A 24,597-nucleotide genomic window follows, 5' to 3' on the forward strand; every position below is an offset into this window, starting at 1 on the left:
TTTATAGGGGGATTTGGTATTTATTTACACAAGATATATATATATTGTGGAGTTGTAAAGTTGGAGCATGGAAGAGATTTAATCTGTGATAATTAGTTCATCTACACCCCAGTCTTCATAACTTCCATCCGGCAGGTACCTGCGGATAATTATAGGAATCTTCCGAGCCCTGGAGGAGGGAAGGAGACATTCATAGTCAAGGACACTAAATTGTTGGTATTCAGCAAAGATTACAGTAGTATAATAAAACATTTGAAAGCCTCCAACCCAAATCTAAAAATTCAGCCACAGAAAATAATTTACTGTTCCTTGCCATATCTTAAAAAATAAACAGGAAATAATCTGAATGTAGGACTTCTGAATCTTAATTTTCCAAAGAATTTTCCTAAGACAGACAGAAGTGGGATCACATAAATGACCCTTTCTAATACGCATTATTTAATTGTGTAGAGTGTTCATATAGTGTAATGACATAAACCAAAGAAATGTTCTATGTTTTAAACTATTACAAACTTTTGGCAAACTGAACAACCTGGAACCTAAAGGAAAGAAATTTAAATCCAGTTTAATCTAAATAAGACTTTTTAGGTCAACAATGTAATTAGCCAGCCTGGAATTTGTCCAGGACATCAGGTTTATAATCTTTTCAATACATGAAAAGTAAAAACACAAATTATTTTTTTAAGTTACAGGAGTTCAACAGAATGGTCTTGAAGCCATAATCAGAATAAAATTTTACAGGGAAATTCAAACATTATGATTTTGTATTGGGGTGCCAGTTATAGCTTCACATACTTTAAGTAAACATTATAAGAAGTTTAGTTACGTCAGGGGTCCCCAAAATTGGCAATTTTAAGACCTGTGGACTTTAAATCCCAGAATTTTCCAGCCAGCATAGTCTTAAAGTTGCCAAGTTTGAAGACCTCTAAATAATGTTTGGGTTTACAAACTTTTCTATTAAATAATGTACAAATCTTACATTAGGTGCATAGAAATCTAATAAATAAATAAACAAACAAACAAACAAACAAACAAACAAATAAATAAATGTAAGCCAAATATGAAGAAAGAAAAAAGTAGCTTTTTAAATTTCTTTCTATAATGGGAATTCATGAATCTCAAGCGCATTGTTAAGAGTACAGCTTATTGTCATTTTTCCATTTCTACATAATATTAAATCTGACATTATAGCTCTCTAATCAACGACACTTATAAAAAAAAAGAGAAAAAAAATTATTATCTATTTAAGCCCTGAATTTCAAAACAGTCTGAAACATTTCAATGCTAATAAAAGGGAAATCATCTACTGTGATTATACTTCTATGTTAAAAATCGAAGATGGCAGGAAGTAAATCAGTGACGGCGAATCTTTTTTTGTTTGCGTGCCGAAAGGGTGTGAGTAGGTGTGCTAGCATTTGTGCATGTGCCCACACCCCTTCCCTTCCCCCATGCATGCGTAGCCCATGTGCTGCCCCACACATGTGCACAATCCTCCCATCCCTGCGCATGCACACAGGCCTCACTGAAGCCTGGGATGTGAAAAAACAGCCAAATGGGCAAATCAGACGTTTGGCAAAACGGACTTCCTGTTTGCCCATTGGGCTGCTTTTTGCACTCTAGAGCAGTGATGGCGAACCTATGGTACGGGTGCCACAGGTGGCACGCAGAGCCATATCTGCTGGGACGCAAGCCATTACCCTAGCTCAGCTCCAACTGGAAGGTGTGCTGGCCAGGTGGTTTTTCGCTCGCACAGAGGCTTTGAGAGGGTGTTTTTGGCTTTCAGAGAGCCTCCGGGGGGAAGGGGGAGGGTGTTTTTATCCTCCTCTTCAGCTCCAGGGAAGCCTTTGGAGCCTGGGGAAGGCAAAACATGAGCCTACTGGGCCCACCAGAAGTTTGGAAACAGGCCGTTTCTGGCCTCCAGGTAGTGGGGGAAGCTGTTTTTGCCCTCCCCAGGCATTGAATTATGGGTGTGGGCACTCATTCATGTGCAATAGCGTGCACATATGCTCTTTTGGCACCCAAAGAAAAAAAGGTTCACCATCACTGCTCTAGAGCAGAGGTCCCCAACCGCCGGTCCGCGGACCGGGACCGGGCCGTTGGGGCTTTTCAGCCGGTCCGCGGCGCCAGGGCCCCCTCGGCCTTTCCGCACCACCAGCGGCGCTCTCCCCGCCAGCCAGCCAAGCCCCGCGCCCGCCGGAACCGGCTCCTCGCTCTCCCCCCGCCGCCCACCGCGTTTGCAGGAGGTGGGGAGGGTTGGGCGGCCCGCCAAGGCCAGGAGGGACGCCGCTGCCTCCCCCCCTTCCCTCTCTCCGCCCGCCGCTGCGCCTCCTTGACGCCGAGAGGAAATGCCGGCAAAGGCTTTCCTCAGCGGAGGCCGGCGAAGGTGATATTGAATGTCGGGGGAGAACGGGCGGTTGCACGCGCTCCCTATCCCCCTGCTAGCCCACTCGGAATATTCAAAATAAGAAAAGCCTTCGCCGGCGAAGGCTTTTCTTATTTTGAATATTCCGAGTGGGCTAGCAGGGGGATAGGGAGCGCGTGCAACCGCCCGTTCTTCCCCGACATTCAATATCACCTTCGCCTGCCCCGCCTCTCCTGCAAACCCCCTTGCTGAGAGCCCGGGGCGAAAGTGCTCTCGCAAAGGTGAGGCGAGCAGGGCGTGCGCGCGTCATCGCTGAGAAGAACGGAGAGAGAACGAGAGTGAGTGAGAGCAACAGACAGCAAGATAGAGAGAAAGTGAGAAAGAGAGAGTGAGAAAGGGGGGGAGAGAAAGAGATAGCAAGAGAGAGAACAAGAGAGAGAAAGAGCGTGAGAAAGAAAACAAGAAAGAGTGAGAGAGAGAGAAAGCAAAAGAGACAGAAAGAAAACAAGAGAGAGAAAGTGAGAAGAAGAGAGAGAAAGAGGGGGAGAGAGAGAGAAAGAGAGAGGGGGGAGAGAGAGAAAGAGAGGGAGAGGGAGAAAGAGAGAGGGAGAGGGGGGAGAGATAGCAAGAGAGGGAGAGAGGGAAAGGGGGAGAGAGGGGGGAGAGAAAGAGAGAGGGAGAGAGAGAGGAGATAAAGGAAGAGGAGAGAGAGAAAGGAAGAGAAAGAAAGAAAGAAAGAGGGATAGAAAGAGAGAGAGAGTGAGAGATGCTCAGTGAGCCTTTCTTTGAAGTTGCCTTTCTTTCTTTCTTTCTCTTTCTTTCTTTCTTTCTTGCTCTTTTTCTTTCTCTCTTTTACCTTCCCTTCCTCTATTTCTTCTTTTCTTTCTCCTTCCTACCTTCTTCCCTTACTCTCCCCTTTCATAAGTTTCCTTGCTTCCTTCCTCTGTTCCTGTCCCTTCCCCCTTTCTTTCTTTCTTTCTTTCCTTTCCTCCCTCCATTTCTTGCTTTCCTTTTCCTTCCTCCCTTCTTTCCTCCCTCATTCCCTTCTTTCACTCCTTCCTCTCTTACTCTCCCCTTTCACACCTTTCCTTGCTTCCTTTGCACCCTTCTTTTGTTCCTGTCCCTTCCCTCTTTCCTTCCTTCCTTCCCACCCTCCGTCCATTCATTCACCCATTCCTCTCTTGATCGCCCCTTTTACGGCGCCGCTGACAGCTAGCTCCCCCCCCCCCACCGGGCCATGGAAAACTGGTCTAGCTTAAAGCCGGTCCCTGGTGCAAAAAAGGTTGGGGACATCTGCTCTAGAGGGTTCAGGGAAGCTTTCCTGAAAGTGCCAGAGTGCAAAAAAACAGCACAATGGGCCATCCGGCTCTATGGAACCAACTCCCCCGCCGATGTCCTTACTACTCCCACCCTACTGGCCTTCTGAAAGGCCACGAAGACCTGGCTGTGCCAGCAGGCCGGGGATTCATTAAACTGACATCTGTCATGGCCAATTATATTGTATGTATGTATATATGGTGCCTGGATTAATTGAGTTATGGGGTTTTTAAATTGGAGTTTACAGTTTTAGATTTTCCTTATTTGACTTCTTTTTTATCGTATTTGTATTTTTATATTGTTGTAAGCCGCCCTGAGTCCTTTGGGATAGAAGTCGACCAAACAAACAAACAAACAGGAAGTGCATTTCCTGAACTTCCTGTTTGTCCTTTGGGTGGATTTTTGCACTCCTGAAATGGCAGGAGGGCGAAACAGCCTTCCCCAAGACCAAAAATCAGGTGCCCAGTGTATGAATGTATGCTGGAGCTGACAGAGGGCAACGTGTCACATGCCCTCCGATATGGGTCCACATACCACCTCTGGCACGCGTGCCATAGGTTCACTATCACAGGACTAAATCATAAATTATTTTAATACTTTTAATTAATGTACCTGGAAAGATTATGATACTGAAAATGTGACAATAATGAATTATAATATATTATTGTTTTTATAATTAGTACTTTATTCCTATTCAAAACAATATTACCTCTACTTAGGCAAGTAAAGGCATCTACAAAATGGAACATTCTATGTACCTGTAGATGTCTCTTGTTGGACAACAGAAATTATTTCAGATATTTTATATGTGCATAAAATTAACTAGCTCTCTCCTCCCCCCAATAATTGCCTTTTTGTCATAAGTTTACTGAAAGAGTAGTAGATCCTTGCAACAAACTTCCAGCAGACGTGGTTGGTAAATCCACAGTAGCTGAATTTAAACATGCCTGGGATAAACATATATCCATCCTAAGATAAAATACAGGAAATAATATAAGGGCAGACTAGATGGACCATGAGGTCTTTTTCTGCCATAAGTCTTCTGTGTTTCTATGTTTCTAAGTTGTATGTTAAACATGTAGCTATAAATATTTACTATATAGAGAGCTTCCTCTCATCATCAATGTTCTAAAAATCATGTTTTAAATTGTATGTGGAACCAATACACGTCGGCAAGATTTCAAGCTGCAGAAAATTATCTTGATCTTAAGGACAACTAGAAGAACAGAAAAAGTGAAACTAGCATGTTCACCATACAACCCCTCCTGCTTTAAAGCAGAATGTCCAAATCTAATTAGAGAGGGAACAGTTTATGCACACCTGCACATGGATAAAACCTCTCAACTTACTTCAGTTCTTTCATTGCAATCAGCAAGGGATCTCTTTCTCCTTCAAGCTCTACCATTACTGGGGCACACATCCTGAGGGGGGAAAAGATTTGAGAACTTTTACTGCAACTGGAGTAAACAGAGGATATTAAAAGTTATCAAGTTAAACGAGAATAAGATATACCATTTGGTTTCCTGTCAAACGTGTAATTTGCCTGGAGTTTTTACTCTTGAGAACCTATGCTATAATCTCTGCTTTCTGACATTTTAAAGATTTTCATTTTAGAGCAGGGTGTGTGTGTGTACTTTTGAATCAGTCTTCTTGGCAAAGATTTTCAGAAGTAGTTTTCCACTGCCTGTTTCCTAAGGCTGAGAGAAAGTGGCCCCCCAATTTCTAGCCTGGTACCTTAACCACGAACTGGCTGTTTGTTATTTATTTATTTATTAGATTTGTATGCCGCCCCTCTCCGAAGACTCGGGGCGGCTAACAACAGTATAAAAAGACAATGTAACAAATCTAATATTAAAAAACAATCTAAAAAAACCCCAATTTAAAGAACCACTCATACATACAAGCATACCATGTATAAATTCTATAAGCCTAGGGGGAAGGGAAATTTCAATTCCCCCATGCCTGACGACAGAGGTGGGTTTTAAGGAGCTTGCCAAAGGCAAGGAGGGTGGGGACAACTCTGATATCTGGGGGGAGCTGGTTCCAGAGGGTCGGGGCCGCCACAGAGAAGGCTCTTCTCCTGGGTCCCGCCAAACGACATTGCTTAGTCGACGGGACCCGGAGAAGGCCAACTCTGTGGGACCTAACCGGTCGCTGGGATTCGTGCGGCAGAAGGCGGTCCCAGAGATATTTGTTGGATATACTTCAATAGTAAAATGTTCAAATTAATTATACTTTTAAATTACATATAGAAGTGGTGGTGGTGAGATGGGGTTGCTATTTTGGGCATAAAACAAAATACAAAAATAATAGTAAGATAGACTAAATTCTCACACATGGATATTATTGTCATTCACCTCTATCAAACCAATCTCCATTGGCTTATCAAAGCAACTGTCTACCATGTGATTTCTTCTGAAATAAAGAATAACCAGCCGCTAGTCCTCATTTACTGACTAAAATTGGGACCAGCTACTTCATCATTGACATAGTTGTAAAGTGAAACTTCATGTGACCATACAGTGTTACATCAGTTCTGGATATGGTCATTAAACAAATCACCCATGGTCACTAAGTGAGATGTTACATTATTGCAACTTGCAACTCTGATTTTACTGGAAGCCAGCTATGAAGGTAGCAAATGTTGATCATGTGGCCTTAGAGGTGGACCTCTTGCTTCAGGATCAGGCGATTGTGAGTTCAATCCTAGGTAGAGGCAGATGTAGGGTCTTCTGCTTGGGCAGAGGGTTGGACTAGATGACCTGAAAGGTCCCTTCCAACTCTATTAATATGTTAAAAGACGATGACCATAAAAATGCAAACTGGTTGCCAAGCATCCAAACTGCAACCACATGACTGCAAGGACACTGTGACATAGATTTCAGAACTGGTCATAAATCTACTTTTTCAGCACCATCATAATTTTGAATGGTCACTGATTGTACAGTTGATAAATGAGGACACCCTGTAAGTTTTGGCTTGTTAAACTTCCAGTATGATGCTTCAAATAAGCTCAAGAGCAATACATGCCTTCAAGGAGAAATATTGGGAACATATTGGATATTGAAACATCTATCTGTCTTTTAGTGGCTAATTATTCTAAATATTTCATTTTCCACAAAGAAAAGTAAAATTTTCCCGTCTAGCACCTTCAGAATGGGGAAAAGATTTAAACTGAAAGACATTGTATAACTCCCAAAAATGCAATCTTATTTATGGACCTCTGTTTTCAGTTGCTCATCTTTAAAGTTGCCCCTTAGGAGTGGTGTGATGGCCTAGAGGTGGAGCTCTCGCCTCACAGTGTTTAATCCTAGGTAGAGGCAGATATTTCTCTCTCTGGGCACAATGAGAATATATCTGCTGAACAAAATTCTGCACTGGCAACTTAAAGGGAATCGGTTTCCGGTCACAATTCAAAGTATTGGTAATGACCTTTAAAGCCCTACATGGCATTGGGCCAGAATACATCCGGAACCGCCTGCTACCGCACGAATCCCAGCGGCCGATAAGGTCACACAGAGTTGGCCTTCTCTGGGTCCCGTCGACCAAACAATGTCGTTTGGTGGGCCCCAGGGGAAGAGCCTTCTCTGTGGCGGCCCCGGCCCTCTGGAATCAACTCCCCCCGAGATTAGAACGGCCCCCACCCTCCTTGTCTTTCGCAAATTACTCAAGACTCACCTTTATCGCCAAGTATGGGGGGGTTAAGATATTCTTTCCCCCTAGGCCATTACAAGTTATGCATGGTATGTTTGTGTGTATGTTTGGGTTTACTATAAGGGTTTTTAGTTGTTTTATTAATTGGATTGTTACATGCTGTTTTTTTTATCATTGTTGTTAGCCGCCCCGAGTCTGCGGAGAGGGGCAGCATACAAATACAATAAAAGAAGGAAGGAAGGAAGGAAGGAAGGAAGGAAGGAAGGAAGGAAGGAAGGAAGGAAGGAAGGAAGGAAGAAAAGAAAAGAATCTGGCTAGCTCCATTTAGTTGCCCAGACTCCACCCAACAAGAGATTATGCGGTTGTTAAAAGATGATGATGATCTTAAAGTTGACCCTTCTCTACCACTCTTACTGCCCGATTCTTGAATGAAAGTTAAAATATTCTGCTAGCAGCCTTCCCATTATCCATATATTTCTCTGTATGAATTCTGAAAGACATGTACATAATATTTAGAATAAATATCCTATTTTTAATTATACCGTGTTTCCCCGAAAATAAGACACTGTCTTCTATTAATTTTTGCTCCAAAAGTTGTGCTACGTCTTATTTTCGGGGGGGTGCCTTATATTTCTCAAATAAGACAAATTCACAGGCAGAAAAGCTGAAACCCCCAAAGAAAGTGTTCCGTACGGTACACTGATTACGGTACGGTACCTGTCAGTATGGCACCCACACACACAAACGACGGCACTTATATGGTACAACAGTATACTCCCGCTATTGCAGCTTCCGACCACCAGAGGAACTACAGTCTACGCACTGTAGTGGAGACTGTAATGGCGGTGAGACAACAGCAGACTGTGTCTGCTGTACTGGACGGTACAAAGCGATGGAAGGGGCCAGCAGGGGACGCCACATTATTACGGTACCGCTATGAACAGCTTTGAATGGTACCCTATGTTTTTCCACCGTACCGTATGTAAACTTGACTACGCCTTGTTTTCGGGGGGTGCCTTATATTAGCAAATTCTGCAAAACCTCTGACATGCCTTACTTTCGGGGTACGTCTTATTTTCGGGGAAACAGGGTATCTCACTAATAGTTTAAATACATGCCTGCCAAAGAGCTATGATCGTGGCAAAAGCACAGCTGAAACTGGAAAAACCTTCAGACAGTAATTGGGATAAAAAGACAAATAACTAAATAAATATATATATATCTATATTTACGCTATCTGTAGGGCACGGGTACCAAGAACTCTGGCCCGCTCATATTTGGTCATATAAGGAGTAGTGATCCGCTTCTGATTTGCTTGTTGTCGCTCTCCAGATGGCAAGATTTCCACATTTTCCTGACCCTCCTATGGAATAATACAAAGCAAATGCGATCACACACAGCTATATACCCTGTCGTCTGAGCAGTCGTGCAATTGAAACTGAGAATATGAATGGAAAATATTAAATAAGGTTCTAGGACAAGAATGCTATTAATAAATGTACCTAATACATGATGATAAAATGTAAAACAGACACTAACTTACGAATTCATATATTTTAACCCACTTTCTAAAGTTCACATTTTATACCACTTAAGCATTAGGACTTTAAAGATCTAGGTTACCAGTATAAATGTGTATCCTATTCATTGTCCTTAGCTTCCAGTCAAAGAAACAAAATATATGCTTTATATATAGAACAACTTTGAGGGACACAAAAACACTCAGGATTTTATTATTCTGCCTTACTATGATAAAGAGTATTCCTAGAATCCAATTTCTTGACCTGGCCTGCCTCAAAGGACTGACATAATTATTGAAAATTTATCCAAATTTCTCTCTATCCCATCTGATTAAACAAAATCATGGGGAGGTTATTTTGAATTTGTTTCTCGTGCTTCCCTCTAGGGACTGGTGTCAGCTTTTTGCAAAGCCCTTCTTTAATGGTTTCTCCTCTTAAGTGGCCCTTTCATGAGTTCCCTAAAATCAACTAGGTATTCCTTTATACCGTAATAATGCATAAATACAGCCTTCCAAAGGTATTCATTTTGCCAGCGAAGAATGCCAGAAGTTGAAGTCTAATACAGCTATAGAAGCTATTTCACTTAAAAAATATACAGTGATCCCCCGAGTTTCGCGATCTCGATCATTGCGAAAGGCTATATCGCGATTTTTCCACCCGATGACGTCACTCCCTTCCTTTCTCATCTTTCTTTCTCTCTCTCTTTCTCTATCTTGCTTCTTCCTCTCTCACACTCTCTTCCTCCCTCTCTCATCTCTTTCTTTCCTTCTCTCTCTTTCTCTATCTCTCCCCCTCTTGCTCTCGAGCGGCAAGCGAGCAGCTGGGCGGGCGGGCGAACGGGCAAGCGGCAAGCGAGCAGCCGGGCGGGCGGGCGAACGGGCAAGCGAGCAGCCGGGCGGGCGGGGCGAACGGGCAAGCGGCAAGCGAGCAGCCGGGCGGGCGGGCGAACGGGCAAGCGGCAAGCGAGCAGCCGGGCGGGCGAACGGGCAAGCGGCAAGCGAGCAGCCGGGCGGGGCGGGCGAACGGGCAAGCGGCAAGCGAGCAGCCGGGCGGGCGAACGGGCAAGCGGCAAGCGAGCAGCCGGGCGGGCGAACGGGCAAGCGAGCGGGCCGGGCGAGCGGGTGACGGGCAAGCGGCAAACGATCTTGGGGTTTCCCCTTTGCCTGGGTGGCGGGAAGACCCAGGGAAGGTTCCTTCGGCCGCCCAACAGCTGATCTGCTCCGCAGCGCGGCGGCAGCGAGGAGCCTGGGCAACGGGGAAACCCCATCTTCGGCTCCTCACTGCTGCCGCGCTGCGGAGCAGATCAGCTGTTGGGCGGCCGAAGGGTCTTCCCCGCCGCCCACACGCAAACTCCACCATCTGCGCATGTGCGGCCATGGAAAAAGGGGCGCGCATGCGCAGATGGTGTTTTTACTTCCGCACCACTACATCCCGAAATATCGATTATCGCGAGGGGTCTTGGAACGGAACCCTCGCGATAATCGGGGGATACATCTTTTATTTCAAATCATTCACCAGATTGAAGGCTATTTCAGCATATCACAAGCTAAAGTCACTTACCTCCTCAACATTTTCTAGATCATCAAGTCCTTCATCTTCTTCCACATCATCAAAATCATCTCCATCAAAACTAATAGGAGAAATGTATTAATATTTATGGAAAGTTCTCTAGCAAAACCCTAAAGTATGTTTCTTTTAAGCACTACAAGCTAAATATCACAGATGCTGTCAACACCTAAATTAGCTATCTTGACAAAAACAACATAGGACTGGATTTGATTCATATGTGGAAGTAAGATCACTAGGAAATCCCAGGTTTATAGATCAGGCTGTGAATGGATCACAGAGGAACATGTTTGTCTTTAGACTGGGAGAAAATTAACTTGCCCTTCTTTCAAATTATGTGGCACAAGCCAGAAAAAAGAAACATTCTTGATCATTTAAAGGTCACTAAATACATAGGTATGATTTTTGAATCTACAGCAATTCTGTGCCCTGAGTAATTCTCGTTGAATGTACTCAGTGATGGTGAATAAGCATCAGCTAAGTTTAAGTTTAATCAGATTTGTGTGCCCCCCCCTCTCCGCAGACTTGGGGCGGCTCACAGCAATAACAATACAATGTAAAACAAATCTAATATTTAAGTTAATTTAAAAAACACCACAAATTAAAACCAATCATACATACTAGCGTACCATGCATAAATTTTTATAAGCCTAGGGGGAGGGAACATGTCAATTCCCCCATGCCTGACGACAGAGGTGGGTTTTAAGGAGCTTACGGCTAGGAGGGTGGGGGCAACTCTGATATCTGGAGGGAGTTGGTTCCAAAGGGTCGGGGCCGCCACAGAGAAGGCTCTTCCCCTGGGTCCCGCCAAACGACATTGTTTAGTTGACGGGACCCGGAGAAGGCCAACTCTGTGGGACCTAACTGGTCGCTGGGATTCGTGCGGCAGAAGGCGGTCCCGGAGATATTCTGGTCCAGTGCCATGAAGGGCTTTATAGGTCATAACCAACACTTTGAATTAGGATTTCAAAATTTGCAACTTCAGAGATTACTACAACCTACTGATTCCTTCTTAAGTTCTAAGGAATTTAGGGTCAAATCATACATGAGTCAGGGAATCCACTGGCATGACTGCTTCTATTTAACATACTGTACATAATATAGAAAATGCATTCTGTTCTCAAATTCTGTCCATCTGGTCAGGATAAACTGTTTGAGCCAGAGCATAAACTTAATTAAAATACACATATTAGTATATATATTTAAAGGTCTTGATTTGGCTAGTTATATCTCAATCCCTCTTGTACAGAAAAAATAAAATTATAAAACAAAGGATTCTTGACTTTAACCGTATTTCCGCTGCCACATCTGAAAGGCGTATTACTAAAAGTGTGGGTCATTTAGCTTTTATTTATTTTATTTTATTAATTGGACTTATATGCCGCCCCTCTCCATGGACTCGGGGCAGCTTACAACATTTCGATAAATGTTTCAGAATAAAGCATGCTGAACTAGACAGATCCAAATTTATATATATGTGGGAGACACTATACTTTCCAGTTTCAGTGATGAGCAGAGAAGGAATATGTCATGCCAGTTAAAAATATTTAACTAAGAGCAGTTGCAGGAACTGGGCATAGCCAGTCTGGCTAAGAGAAGGACCAGGGGAGACATGATAGCAGTGTTCAATATTTGAGGGGCTGCCATAGAGAGGAGGGGGTCAGGCTGTTTTCCAAAGCACCAGAGGGCCAGACAAGGAATAATGGATGGAGAGATTCAACCTGGAAAGACTATCTTTGAGACCACCTTCTACCACATAGCTCCCAGTGACTGATAAGGGCCCATAAAGTTGGTCTTCTCTGTGTCCCTTCAGCTAAACAGTGTCAACTGGTGGGTCCTTGGGGGAGAGCCTTCACTGTGGCTGCTCCAACACTCTGGAACCAGCTACCTCCCGAGATCCGGACTGTCCCCACCCTACTGGCCTTCTGGAAAGTTGTAAAGTCCTGGCTTTTTCAGCAGGCCTTGGGCCATTGATCAGATGGTGTATGATCGAAATCTGACCATAAATTGTATGCATGGTTTTTAACAGTTGGATTTAAATTGTTTTTAAATACTTTTTAAAAGTTTTAATATTATCTGTATGTTTTAATTTTTGATTGTGAGCTGCCTACAGTCCCTAGGGAGATGGGCAGCATACAAATGGAATAAACCAGGCTGCAACGCCTTGGTCTCTTCAGCCTTGAAAGACGGCGTTTAAGGGGTGACTTGATCGAAGTGTATAAAATCATGCATGGGATAGAAAAGGTGGATAGAGGAAATATTTTTTCTCTATCACACAATACTAGGACAAGGGGGCACTCCCTAAAGCTCACAGGTAAGAAAGTGAGGACAAATAAAGGGAAATATTTCTTCACCCAGAGGGTCGTTGGTTTATGGAATTCACTTCCAGAAGAGGTTGTAACAGCTGTCAGCCTTGATAGCTTCAAGGTAGGATTAGACAGAGTCATGGATGCCAAGTGTATTGGTGGTTATTGAAACAGATATCCAAGTGCCGCCTCTATATTGGTTGAGGCAGGCAGGATTCCCTTGGGTACCATTTGTTGGGGGGTCAGGGGAAAGGGAGGGTTTTGCCTTATCTTTCTGCTCAAGATCCCCATGGACAATTGGTGGGCCACTGTGTGACATAGAATGTTGGACTTGATTGGCTTTGGCCTGATTCAGCATGGCTCTTCTTATGTTCTCAAATAAATACAAATGGAATAAATAAAATAAGGAGGTATTTCCTGACAGTAAGAGCGATCAACCGCTGGAACAGCTTGTCTGCAGAAATTGTGAGAGCTCCAATTCTTTCAAGAAGAGATTGGACGGCCATTTGTTTGAAATGATATAGGGACTCCTACTTGAATTGGGGGTTGCACTAGATGACCTACAACTGTGATGACGATCCTGTGGCACACGGAGCCATATTGGACAGCATGCAAGGCGTTGCCCTATGTCAGCTCTAGTACGCACTAGCCAGCTGATTTTCGGCCTTGGAGAAGCCCTGGAGTGTGAAAAACCATCCAACAGGTAAACTGGAAGATTGGAAAAATGGACTTCCAGTTTGCCATTATGCTGTTTTTCGCACTCCGGGGCTTCAGGAATCTTCCCTGAAGGCTCCAGAGTGTGTAAAACAGCTCAACGGGGCAAACCAGAAGGGGTTTTTTTCCAAACGTCTGGTTTGCCTGTTTGCTTGTTTTTTCACCATCCCAGGCTTCAGTGAAGCCCGTGCGTCTACATGGGAATGGGGCAGAGATTGTGCACATCTGATGGGGCAGTGGGGGGGAGGGAATGGGTGTGGGCACAAGCATCATAATAATAATAATAATTTATTAGATTTGTATGCCGCCCCTCTCTGCAGACTCGCTAGCACACGCATATATACCCTTTTGGCACGCGAACCAAAAAAAAAGTTCACCATCACTGACCTGCAAGGTCTCTTCCAACTCTAATAATAAATATTTTTTTAAAAATATCACTGTGGTACAAATATCTGAGTAAGTATAGATGGGACTTGGATTTAAATTTCTCCTTAATCACTCCTTGACCCAGCTCATTCTCATTTTGGGACTGGTTCAACAGTGAAAGCAAAATACACACCTTTAAATAACAATTGCTATTGTTATTAACATTAAGTGTTACTACACTGCTCAAAAAATAAAGGGAACACTCAAACAACACAATATAACTCAAAGTAAATCAAGCTTCTGTGAAATCAAACTGTCCACTCAGGAAGCAACACTGATTGACAATCAATTTCACATGTTGTTGTGCACACTCAACTTTGTATAGAACAAAGTATTCAATGAGAATGTGTTGTTTGAGTGTTCCCTTTATTTTTTTTAAGCAGTGTATTAAAGCACAGCAACAGGGGGGGGGGGGGGACAATAGCTGAAAGTTCACAACCTGAGGTTGAATCTAGGGCAGTCTCACCGCTGGGTTTAAAGGGTCCCAGAAGGCTCTTTGCCAACTGCAGGCGGCCTGGGCCAGTGTTTCTCAAACTTGACCTTTGAAGATATGTGGACTTCAACTCCCAGAATTCCCCAGCCAGCCTTGCTGGCTGAGGAATTCTGGGAGTTGAAGTCCAAATATCTTCAAACGGCCAAGCTTGAAGTACACTGGTCAAGCGAACCTTCCTTCCACCCTGGACCAGCTCTCGAAATAAGAATTAGCCTCAACGCCCCGGAAACGCCAAACTGGTTAGATACAGGGCTAGGCAAAGTTGACTCTTCTATGACTTGTGGACTCCAATTCCCAGAATTCCTGAGCCAATCATGCTAGCTCAGGAATTCTGGGAGTTGAAGTTATAGAAGACCCAACTTTGCCTACCCCTGGGTTAGAAGATACGCATTTCTCATTCACCGCTTACTTATCCTCGTTGTCCGACATGTTGAGGCCTTCCCTCGTTCAAGTACGGACCCTCACGGTAATCAATCCCCACCACAAAGCGAAGCGGCCTGACGGGAGACGCGAAGAGCCCTGAAGGGGGGAAAAAACCTCCACCGGCGAGGAAGGAAAAGGGGAGGGGGATGGAGGCAAACACACCCACGCGCTTGCCGTCGAAGCAGCACGCACAGAGCGGTAACACTTCCGGGGGTCAGAGTTGACATTGACGGAAGCGAGCGCCGGAGGGCGGTTGTCATGGTGACGGTAGCCGCCAATTCGGTAAGAAAAGTCCTGCCCACCACCACCTTCTCAAAAAAAAAAATACATTTCTTCTTGGCAAACCTCGCACGCTTCTTCTCACCCAGTATTGTTATCCCTCCCAGGAAAGGGAGCCGAGATCGGACGGGGAAAAAAATCGGCTGCTTGTGGGAATAGCCGAGACTTCAAGTGGGGGTGGCTGCAAGCCGAGAAAGGCACGATTTTCACGTGTACGCTTTTAGATTTTATTTTTATTTTATTTTTATTTTATTTTTATTTTATTTATTTATTTGTTTGTTTGTTTGTTTATTTGACAACATGTAAAGGATAGTAGTTTGTATAAACATAAGACAGAATACGTGTGTGATGTGATCTTAAGAACTGTATAGCTCTTTATCAGTTTCTTTCAGAGTACTATATTACAATGGCTTCTCAAGAGAGGATCAGGCCTGTGGTAAAAGGAAGTGGATTTTGTCATGTTCCCACTGTGAAGGAATATAGCCAAGAAACACATGAGTTGTTAAAAGGTAATCAGCAAGCAGAATAGAAGTTTCCCAGGAAGTAATGCTCCCCACTCCTGGGTATTGCTGCATTTTAAATTACTACTACTTAAATTACTTTTTGTGCAAATTGAGGGTAAACATTAACAATCCCTGGTTTTTGATGATTTTAGTAACTAATGACTATAGGAAAAAAGCCTGTGTTGAATTTCTTCTTTAATATGAGGCACTGATATAAATTCTTGCATACTTTTCTCTGCAGCAGCTAATCACAAGATCTGGTCATGCCAATAAAGTTATATGCTAAAAAACAGTTGCAGAAAAAAATACAGCCTTTCGAATACTACTTGCTTAAAATAAAAAATCCTGAAAAAGCTTCACTTTGGATTTCTGTATTCTAGATAACCACAGTGATAAAAATAATAATTTTGGAGAGAAAACCCAATTAGTTAGAAATTCTGAAAAGGGGTTTTGAATCTAAATTACACACATTCTACAACTGGATGCCCTTCAATTATATTTATATCAAAAAGAGAGCAGGAAGCTATCTCATTGGAAAAAGCTATTACAGATAGATTGGACTGTAGCCTTTTAGCATTTGGGGTACCTTTGCTCAAGATTTGGCGTTCCTTTTTGTATGTAGGTACCATTTGGGTTAAATCTTTTTCTGCAAAGGGAGTAATGTTGCTGATCTGTATATAATTTTTTTTCTCTTTCAGTGATGATGCAAGAATCTAAACTCACTTGTTTCCAGCAACGCCATCTTCTAAATTGCATGAAACGTAAGTATGCTTACAATTTAACTGCTAATAGTTGTGGTTTTCAGATTTCTAAATTTAATTCAGACCTGTGACTTTCTCCAACTAAAAAAATAAATGATCCCCTTGTAAAGGAAAGTTATATAAACTCAGGAAGTCAACAAAACATTAGTGGAAAACTGTAAATCACAAATGATGAATACTTCTTAATAAACTCTAGTTTATCCAACTGTCTAGGATGATAATAAATCTTCTGTAATAGTTTGGGATTTTCAGCATGTACTATAAAGATAGGTTGAGGGACTATTTTAGTTTTAAACAATTCTGAATTCATATTAAAAATGAATAATACCTATTACTCATTTTCTTTTATGCATTTATAAGCATAATTTAATAATAATAATAATAATAATAATAATAATATCAGAGAGTTGGAAGGGACCTTGGAGGTCTTCTAGTCCAACTCCCTGCTTAGACAGGAGACCCTACACTACTTCAGACAAATGGCTATTCCAACATCTTCTTAAAAACTTCTAGTGTTGGAGCATTCACAACTTCTGGAAGCAAGCCACTCCACTGTCAGGAAATTTCTCTTTAGTTCTAAGTTATTTCTCTCCTTGATTAGTTTTCCACCCATTGCTTCTTGTCCTATCTTCAGGTGCTTTGGAGAATAGCCTGACTCCCTTTTCTTTGTGGCAACCCCTGAAACACTGTTGGAACACTGCTATTATGTCTCTCCTAGTCCTTGTTTTCATTAAACTAGTCATACTCAGTTCCTGCAACCATTCTTCATATGTTTTAGCCTCCAGTCCCCTAATAATTTTTGTTGCTCTTCTTTGTACTTTTTCTAGAGTCTCAACGTCTTTTTTACATCATGGTAACCAAAACTGAATGCAGTTTTCCAAGTGTGGCCTTACTAAGACATCATATTAACACTTCATGTGATCTTGATTCTATCCCTCTGTTAATGCAGCCTAGAACTGTGTTGGCTCTTTTGGCAGCTGCTGCACTCTGCTGGCTCATATTTTAATAGTCAACAACTATTAAAATATGAGGTCCCTCTCACAGTTACTACTGTTGACCACATATACTGTACTTATGCATTTTGGTTTTGTTGCCTAAATGTAGAACCTTACTTTTTTCACTATTGAATTTCATTTTGTTTGATAGCGCCCAATGTTCAAGTCTGTCAAGATCCCTCTGTATCTTGAGCCTATCTTCTGGAGAGTTGGCTATTTCTGCAGGTTGGTGTCATCTGCAAATTTGAAGAGATCCCCACTTGTCCCCTCATCCAAGTCATTGATGAAGATGTTGAAGAGCACTGCATACTTCCCTCCATGTAGATGCAGTTCTAAATATATTGGAAGACGTTTTTTTGGTTATTTCTTACTTTTGTCGCAAGCCTTTGTTGATTGTGAGTCTTAGCTTTCCTCACTTCATCTTTACAGGCTCAAGCTACTTGCTGATATTCTGCCTTAGTTATTCCCATTCTTTCCCCTTTTTATACTTGTCCCTTTTGTCTTTCAATTTGTCACAGAGTTCTTTATGCAGCCATGCTGGTTTCTTTCAGGACCTATTATTTTTGTTCTTCATTGGTATTGTGCTAGACTGGGCTTTTATAATCTCCCTTTTCAAAATTTCCCAAGCTTCTTGAGTTGTTTTCCCCTTGAGGATTCTCAACCATGGAATCCTTCCCAAACTTTCTCTAAGTTTATTGAAATTAGCTCTCTGAAAGTCCAAGACTCTAGTTTGACTTTGTTCTGCTGCTTGTGTTTGAATTCCAATATTGCATGATCACTTGCTGCCAAGATTCCTGTAGCTTCAACATCTATCATGTTATCTCTCTTAGTGAGAATTAAGTCCGATATGACTGATCCCCTTTTTTCTTCTCGACTTTTTGGGTAACAAAGTTGTCTGCTAGATTTGTTAGGAACCTGTTGGATCTTCCACTTGGGGAAGAGTTTGTCTCTCAGTTGATGTCAGCTTACCAGTAGTTAAAATCCCCCATTACCATGTGCTTCCTACATACCTTAGCTAGCTGACTAGCAAAAAGTTCATCTACTTCCTCTGTTTGGTTGGGTGGCCTATAGCAGTGTTTCCCAATCTTGGCTACTTAAAGATATTTGGACTTCAACTCCCAGATTTCGCTGGCTGGGGAATTCTGGGAGTTGAAGTCCAAATATCTTCAAGTTGCCAAGGTTGGGAAACACTGGCCCATAGAATAGACCAGTGATGGCAAACCTATGGCATGGGTGCCACAGGTGGCACGCAGAGCCATATCTGCTGGCACGCAAGCTGTTGCCCTAGCTCAGCTCCAACATGCATGTGTATGCTGGCCAGCTGATTTTTGGCTCACACAGGGGCTCTAGGAGGATATTTTTGGCTTCTAGAGAGCCTCTGGGGGAATGGGGGAGGGCATTTTACCCTCCCCTGGCTCCAGAGAAACCTTTGGAGCCTGGTGAGGGCAAAACAAGAGCCTACTGGGCCCACCAGAAGTTGGGAAACAGGCCATTTCTGGCCTCCAAAGGGCCTCGAGGGGGCAGGGGAAGCTGTTTTCACCCTCTCCAGGCATTGAATTATGGGTGTGGGCACTCGCGCGACAGCACGCACCCACACTCTTTTGGCACCTGAAGGAAAAAAAGTTCGCCATCACTGGAATAGACCTATGGCAATGTCATTTGCTCCACCCCCTTTAATATTGACCCAAATGCATGCAAGATAATTTTCATTATTGTTGTGCTCTATTTCTGTAGAGATATAGTTATTTCTTATATACAGTGCAACTCCACCTCCTCTTTTATTTGGTCTATTTCTTTTAAACAATTTAAATCCCTCTAGATGTACATTCCATTTGTCAGTTTCATCCCACCAAGTTTCCATAATGGCAACTATATCGTATCTTCCCTCATTTACTTGAATTTTTAATTCACCCTGTTTATACCTCATACTCTGCATTGGTGTATAGACATTTACGGTAAGTCCATTTTGATTGACCTTGTGTTTACTGTCTACATGACCTGTGTTGTGCCTGACTGCCCCTACTTTCTTGCCACCCGTTTGATTAGTGCACATGGTAGGGCAGACACTATTAAATGTTTGGCTTTGCTTGACAGCAGGACTGAGAAACCTACCCCCCCCCCCCCGCTCCATCTATCACATTTACAGAATCCCTCCCGAAATACTATATGGGAACACATATTTTTACCTAACAATTTAACTTGGGGTCAAAACTAGACATGGCCAAGAATACTACATGGAGGTTTCCAGAGGTGGGCTGCTAAGGTGGAACGGTGACGTGTGCTCGCCCCTGTGGCTCTGAGTGCTAGCGGAATCCAGCGCAATTATGCTACTTCACCTGGGCAGATAGCTAAATCATGCGCGGACACGCGGGTGCAAGCACATGTCACCTTTCCACCTTAGTAGCTCACCTCTGGAGGTTTCTAAGAAGCTGCCAGAGCCTGAACTAGGCTGAAAAGAGGTTCTTGCCATGTATATTTAAAATGGTACATGCATACATTTAATTTACATTTAATTTTTTTCTGACCAATATCTGCCCTTCTTTCTTAGGCGGTGATACTTTCCCTGTACACTGTTATCCAACATCCAGCAGAGAACCAAAGTTGCTGAAACCTGTACCACCAAAAGTTATTTTGACCATCAGTCCCTTTGGTAAACCTCATCTTCGGCCTGCAGAAATCTGTCGTGCAGGAGATGCATATAGCAGAGAAAAATTCAAGCCTCAAGCCACTCGTAAGCAAGAAACATTTGCAAATGATAAATGCAGGAATGGAGAGATAAATAATTATTGTAATCATCATTACTTACACGTAATCCTTGTTCAGCTACTGTACAAGCTGGGCAGCAACCACCTGTAGTAACAATGGGATGAAAATGTGGTTTTGCAACCTCTGGAAATATAACTTCGCAACCAGTGGACACATTTATGGCCTTTGAAGATGTGTTATGCACTGGCCACACCTGGTTTAGCAAAGGGGAGAAGAGTCACGACACATCATGTGACGCAGCTGTGGGTGATGCAAGTCTGTTCTAAGTGATCTGCCAGATTAGTGCAACAGAGAAATGTCTGAAAAAGAGAAAATGATAAGCAAGGGAATGTCTTGTGTGGGGGAAATACTATCTCTAGCTATCTCAGCAGCTGCCATTTGAGTATCTGGGTTCATTTGTACTCATTTGCTTAGGCATTTTAAAGTTGTCTTCTTTTGAGCATAGTCTGTCCTTTATGTTTTGTGTGGTATGGTAATTTTTATTTACTACTTATTAATTTAGGATAAGGTTGATCAAAAAAAATAGTTTTCTTAAAATGTATAAATGCCTGAGATTTGAATCAAACCACGAACTGCTGAGCATTAAGCGTCAACAATCCAAATTCAAACAAGTCAATGGTCCTTCCTCACAACTCTGTGTGTGGGCTGGAGAAGGGGTGGAAAGAATAGTAAGCTATCCCCTCTGGGAATTCTCATCAACATTCTTATAAAGAGCAATAATATTTCTTTTGTATCTACAGGAGACTTGGAGAAGGAGAAAGAAAAACTGCAAAATATCTTAGCAACAGGAAAGGGCAAAGTAGAGAAGAAAACTAAGAAGAAACCAGTCAAGGTAGAAGAAACAGTATCAGAGTTGGACCGATTCGATGAATGTAAGTGGATCCCCTTAGCTAAAAGCAGTGACCTGATATATTCTGGCAGGGTACATACAATACGTTAGCCTAGGAAAAAAGGTTTGTTGTAGTTAAAGAGCTCAGGCATTTACACCTACATACACCTCCGGAATAAAAATATAATACAAAGAATTGCAAATAGAAAGCCTGTGGCAAAACAAAGCAAAGATAATGCCAATAGTAATGGCATTAACATTAACATTTAGATTTATATACCGCTTCACAGTGCTTTACAGCCGTCTCTAAGCAGTTTAGAAGCACAGTCCCAAACAGCCCCAACCTCAAAACCTGCCAGCAAGCTAATATGCTGAAGCTGACCAGGCTAAGGACTAGCCAGATGAACACCTGGTAGGCAGAAGTTTTCCCCCCATATTTTCTTCCCCAAAACTAAGATGCGTCTTATACTCCAAAAATATGGTAAATGCTAAGTTGTCTTTGCAAAAGATTGGTCATACTTCCAGGGTGAAGCACAGTAACACTACTCGTATCCCACTAATGCAGTACAGCAGGATCATTATGTTGGCATAGTGTTATAGACTACCAACCAGGATGACACCAAACCATTTGATGCAACAATACCCATAAGAGATTTCTATATATCAGTTTCAGCAGAGCACATGCAAGGCAAAGCTTATCAGGAACAGGGAAATCATACAATAGACTTTTAAGATGTTTTCCCCATAATAACAGCCACTCTGCCACGAAGCATGGCCTCGCAACGCAGGAGGAAGCAAACTGGCAGCGAGGTTAGAACCCACCCCTGAGTTTCCTAATTAGATTTATTATTTTATGGTTGGGGGACACCACAATATGAGGAAATGTATTAAAGGGCCACAGCATTAGGAAGGTTGAGAACTATTGTTCTAGAACATGGATGTCAAACCCGATCGTATCACGGGCCATATTGTGACATATCATGATGTTGTCTTTGTGGAACCGGGGTGGACATAGCCTGCATGTGATGTATCCAGCTCAGTTTGATAGGACTGTTCTAAAAGTTTTGTGATTTGTTTAGATGCAAACCTAAGCCATGCTTCCATATGTTCTGCCATGGGGTTTTTTTTAATGAGAGGCTTTCTCCTAGCAACTCTTCCAAAGAAATCATACTTATTCAGGTTTTTTTCTAATTGTATTATATTTCAATATTTAACATGCTGCCTGAGACCTTGTAGTGACATAGTCTGAGATGTAACTCTTATTTTTTTTTTGCAATTTCTCTGAGCATTTCACAGTCTAAGATTGAGGTGAATTTGCTGGGACATCTACTCCTAGAAAAATTGGCAACTGTCTTGAATGTTTTCCACTTGTGTATAATCATCTCACTGTAGAATAATGGACTTTAAATTGATTGGAAATAGCTTTATTATCCTTCCTAGATTGATGAGCTGCAACAATTGCTTCTTTAAGATCTTGCTGATGTCTTTTCTCTTTGCTGTTGTCTTCACACACTCCTCTGTGCTGGAGACCAGCAAACTCCTAAAATTCTGGCATTTATAGCGATAATCTCATTTGCCTATGATCAATGGATCAAGGGTACTTGGTTAGTAGCACCTGACTGATATTTGGCCCCTTCATATCTATGAAAGCAATAAGGATGAACTTAGTTTTTCACACATAGCTGCTCCATTTTGCCTTTCTTTTTGTTAAGTAAATGAAGACATGGTGTAATATGTCATGTGTTGTTGTTCATCTAAGATTGTATTTATCTACTTTTAAAAACTGCTAAGGATCAAATGATTTTTGCTGTTGATAGGTAAAACCATAGAACTCAAAGAGGGTGTTCTTTCTCACTACTGTATAACACATTGCATCTATTTTCCCCAAAGGAAGCAATGGTCATTAACAGATTTAAGTAGTGCACATGAAATTAATGTAACATGTTCCACTGTTGTTGTTTTCATGTTGCTGTTGAGAGCCCAGAGTTATGGGCCGTAAGATGGGCTGCTACAAAAGTCTTTTAAGTAAAATAAATGGAAAATTAATGATTTAAACTTCAGAAGAACAACAACGCTTCTGCCTTTTAGTCTTTCATTCCATATTGCTTCTTTTGTCTTTATACTCAGTGGTGAATGAAATTCAAGACCGACAAAATTTCCTGTCAGAAATGGAAGCTTTGGGACAGGGCAAAGTGTATCAAGGAATTATCCAAACCGAAATATCGCAGGTACCTAGTAATTCTGACCTTTACAGGCTTAAATGCAATCTTTTTTCAATATGAGGCTTAAATGCAATCTTTTTTCAATATGATCATGATTTTTTGAGAAAGTAGGGAAAGATTTGGCAGAGGGACACGTGCCTATCAAAAGGGAAGAAGAACTTTTAACCTTGCTGTTCTGTTCGCATTTACTATACACTTACACTGTTTCAGGTATAACGAAATGTAACAATCAGCTTGTAGCAAAAAGGAAACAAAATGAAAAAAAAAAACCCACACTCATAGTAAGAACCCCTCAAATGAGGAAAAGTCAATTAATCACAAGTTTGAGATCTGCATGACAAATAATCTATAGGTTTCAAATTTCATTTCGGATCATGTTGACCCGAGCAGAACAGCAAGGCTAAAAAACATTATAGAGATGATAGTACATCTCCATCCAGAGTAAGACTTGTGTATTATCTTGTAAGAAAATTAAAATTTCTTGAATTCTTATTATGTTTCCTTTCTCTGCTGTTTGCAGAAGCTCCGGGAGATGGAGGTGATTGACAAGCAGAGAACTGCAGAAGTGAAAGAGGCAATAGCCAAGTCTTCCAATATAGACATCAAACATGACAATCCAAGCACTGGTCAAGTAGACCAGTAGTTCTCCCCCCACCCCGCACCCCCTAAGGATATAACTCCTCATCCTTACTTTTTCTGCTGACATAAGAGAATGTGAAGAATTTCGTATTAGTACAGTTTTGGCCCTTTTGTGGCAGATATCTATATACTATACTTAATCTCCAGGAATACTGTATGAGTCCTGAAAAGTGGGAACAATCTGTTTCAATATGTAGTGGCCCGAAGCCTTTTCAAAAATGTGATTCAGAAAAAAAGGATTCAAATGAATCGCTGGGTTTAGAATGAATATTAGCTTGCTTGCCTTGACAAATGAGAAGAAAGGATTTCTACGTATTTCATAACTGGAAAACAGCATCTCTGTTTCTATCATTTTAGAAAAATGCTGCTTTTTACAATTAGAACAGTACAACTCTTAGAATAGATTAAAAAATATTGTATATATGATTCTGCCATCTACTGGGATGCTGCTTCCAGTCAAAATTGCAGTTTTTCACTCATCTTATAAATTGTTAAGTAAACAGTGGTGACTGTTGTATTGGACTGTGAGAGAGAGAGAACCGGAAGGTTTTAGATGGCAGCTATTTTTGATGAATGCTTTTTCAGTAAAATTACAGGCATAGGGCCATCTTTATTATGACTAAGTGACTATTCACACGTCTGTCACTTGTTAAGAAAAGACACAATACCATAACAATAAATGGTTTGTAGTATGGGATGATTTTCTCATGGTGCACTTTTTACTTTGGTCCAGCAGCTCACTTTTGATAGCTGTATATTATTCTACTCATTAAAAAAAAAAGTCCTGGGAATTTTGTGGTTTTCTACTTTGCATACTTTGTG

At 42.0% G+C, this 24,597-nt stretch overlaps 2 protein-coding genes across 3 annotated transcripts; one reads left to right on the plus strand and one right to left on the minus strand.

The window, feature by feature from the left end:
• Positions 1-14,981, minus strand: POLR2F (RNA polymerase II, I and III subunit F). Its single transcript, XM_070756176.1, has 5 exons — positions 14,768-14,981; positions 10,414-10,483; positions 8,566-8,696; positions 5,029-5,100; positions 1-169 (listed from the first exon to the last, which is right to left on the minus strand). Exons 1-5 carry the CDS (start codon positions 14,785-14,787, stop codon positions 79-81), a joined length of 384 nt encoding a protein of 127 aa, XP_070612277.1. The 5' UTR covers positions 14,788-14,981; the 3' UTR covers positions 1-78.
• Positions 14,963-24,566, plus strand: C6H22orf23 (chromosome 6 C22orf23 homolog). Of its 2 annotated transcripts, none has more exons than XM_070756175.1 (7): positions 14,963-15,063; positions 15,443-15,569; positions 16,262-16,324; positions 19,868-20,050; positions 20,826-20,957; positions 23,042-23,142; positions 23,657-24,566. In XM_070756175.1, the coding sequence occupies exons 1-7, from the start codon at positions 15,040-15,042 to the stop codon at positions 23,777-23,779; spliced, it is 753 nt and encodes a 250-aa protein (XP_070612276.1). In that variant the 5' UTR covers positions 14,963-15,039; the 3' UTR covers positions 23,780-24,566. The 2 variants fall into 2 exon arrangements, with proteins under 2 accessions (XP_070612276.1, XP_070612275.1); XM_070756174.1 differs by lacking the exon at positions 14,963-15,063 and adding an exon at positions 15,200-15,272.
• Positions 24,567-24,597: the final 31 nt, after the last annotated feature.

This window comes from Erythrolamprus reginae, chromosome 6 (genome assembly GCF_031021105.1).
Source record: "Erythrolamprus reginae isolate rEryReg1 chromosome 6, rEryReg1.hap1, whole genome shotgun sequence".
NCBI classification, from domain to species: Eukaryota; Metazoa; Chordata; class Lepidosauria; order Squamata; family Dipsadidae; genus Erythrolamprus; species Erythrolamprus reginae.

Excerpts from the sequence above, each read along its gene's own strand:
- POLR2F (XM_070756176.1), bottom strand. The coding sequence starts at position 14,787 with ATGTCGGACAACGAGGATAA. Across the intron at positions 10,484-14,767 it reads ATGTCGGACAACGAGGATAA|TTTTGATGGAGATGATTTTG; the intron begins GTAAGCGGTGAA and ends TTCTCCTATTAG. Across the intron at positions 5,101-8,565 it reads ACCCGTGCCCTACAGATAGC|GATGTGTGCCCCAGTAATGG; the intron begins GTAAATATAGAT and ends TTCCCCCCTCAG.
- C6H22orf23 (XM_070756175.1), top strand. The coding sequence starts at position 15,040 with ATGGTGACGGTAGCCGCCAATTCG. Across the intron at positions 16,325-19,867 it reads TCTTCTAAATTGCATGAAAC|GCGGTGATACTTTCCCTGTA; the intron begins GTAAGTATGCTT and ends CTTCTTTCTTAG. Across the intron at positions 20,051-20,825 it reads ATTCAAGCCTCAAGCCACTC|GAGACTTGGAGAAGGAGAAA; the intron begins GTAAGCAAGAAA and ends TTGTATCTACAG.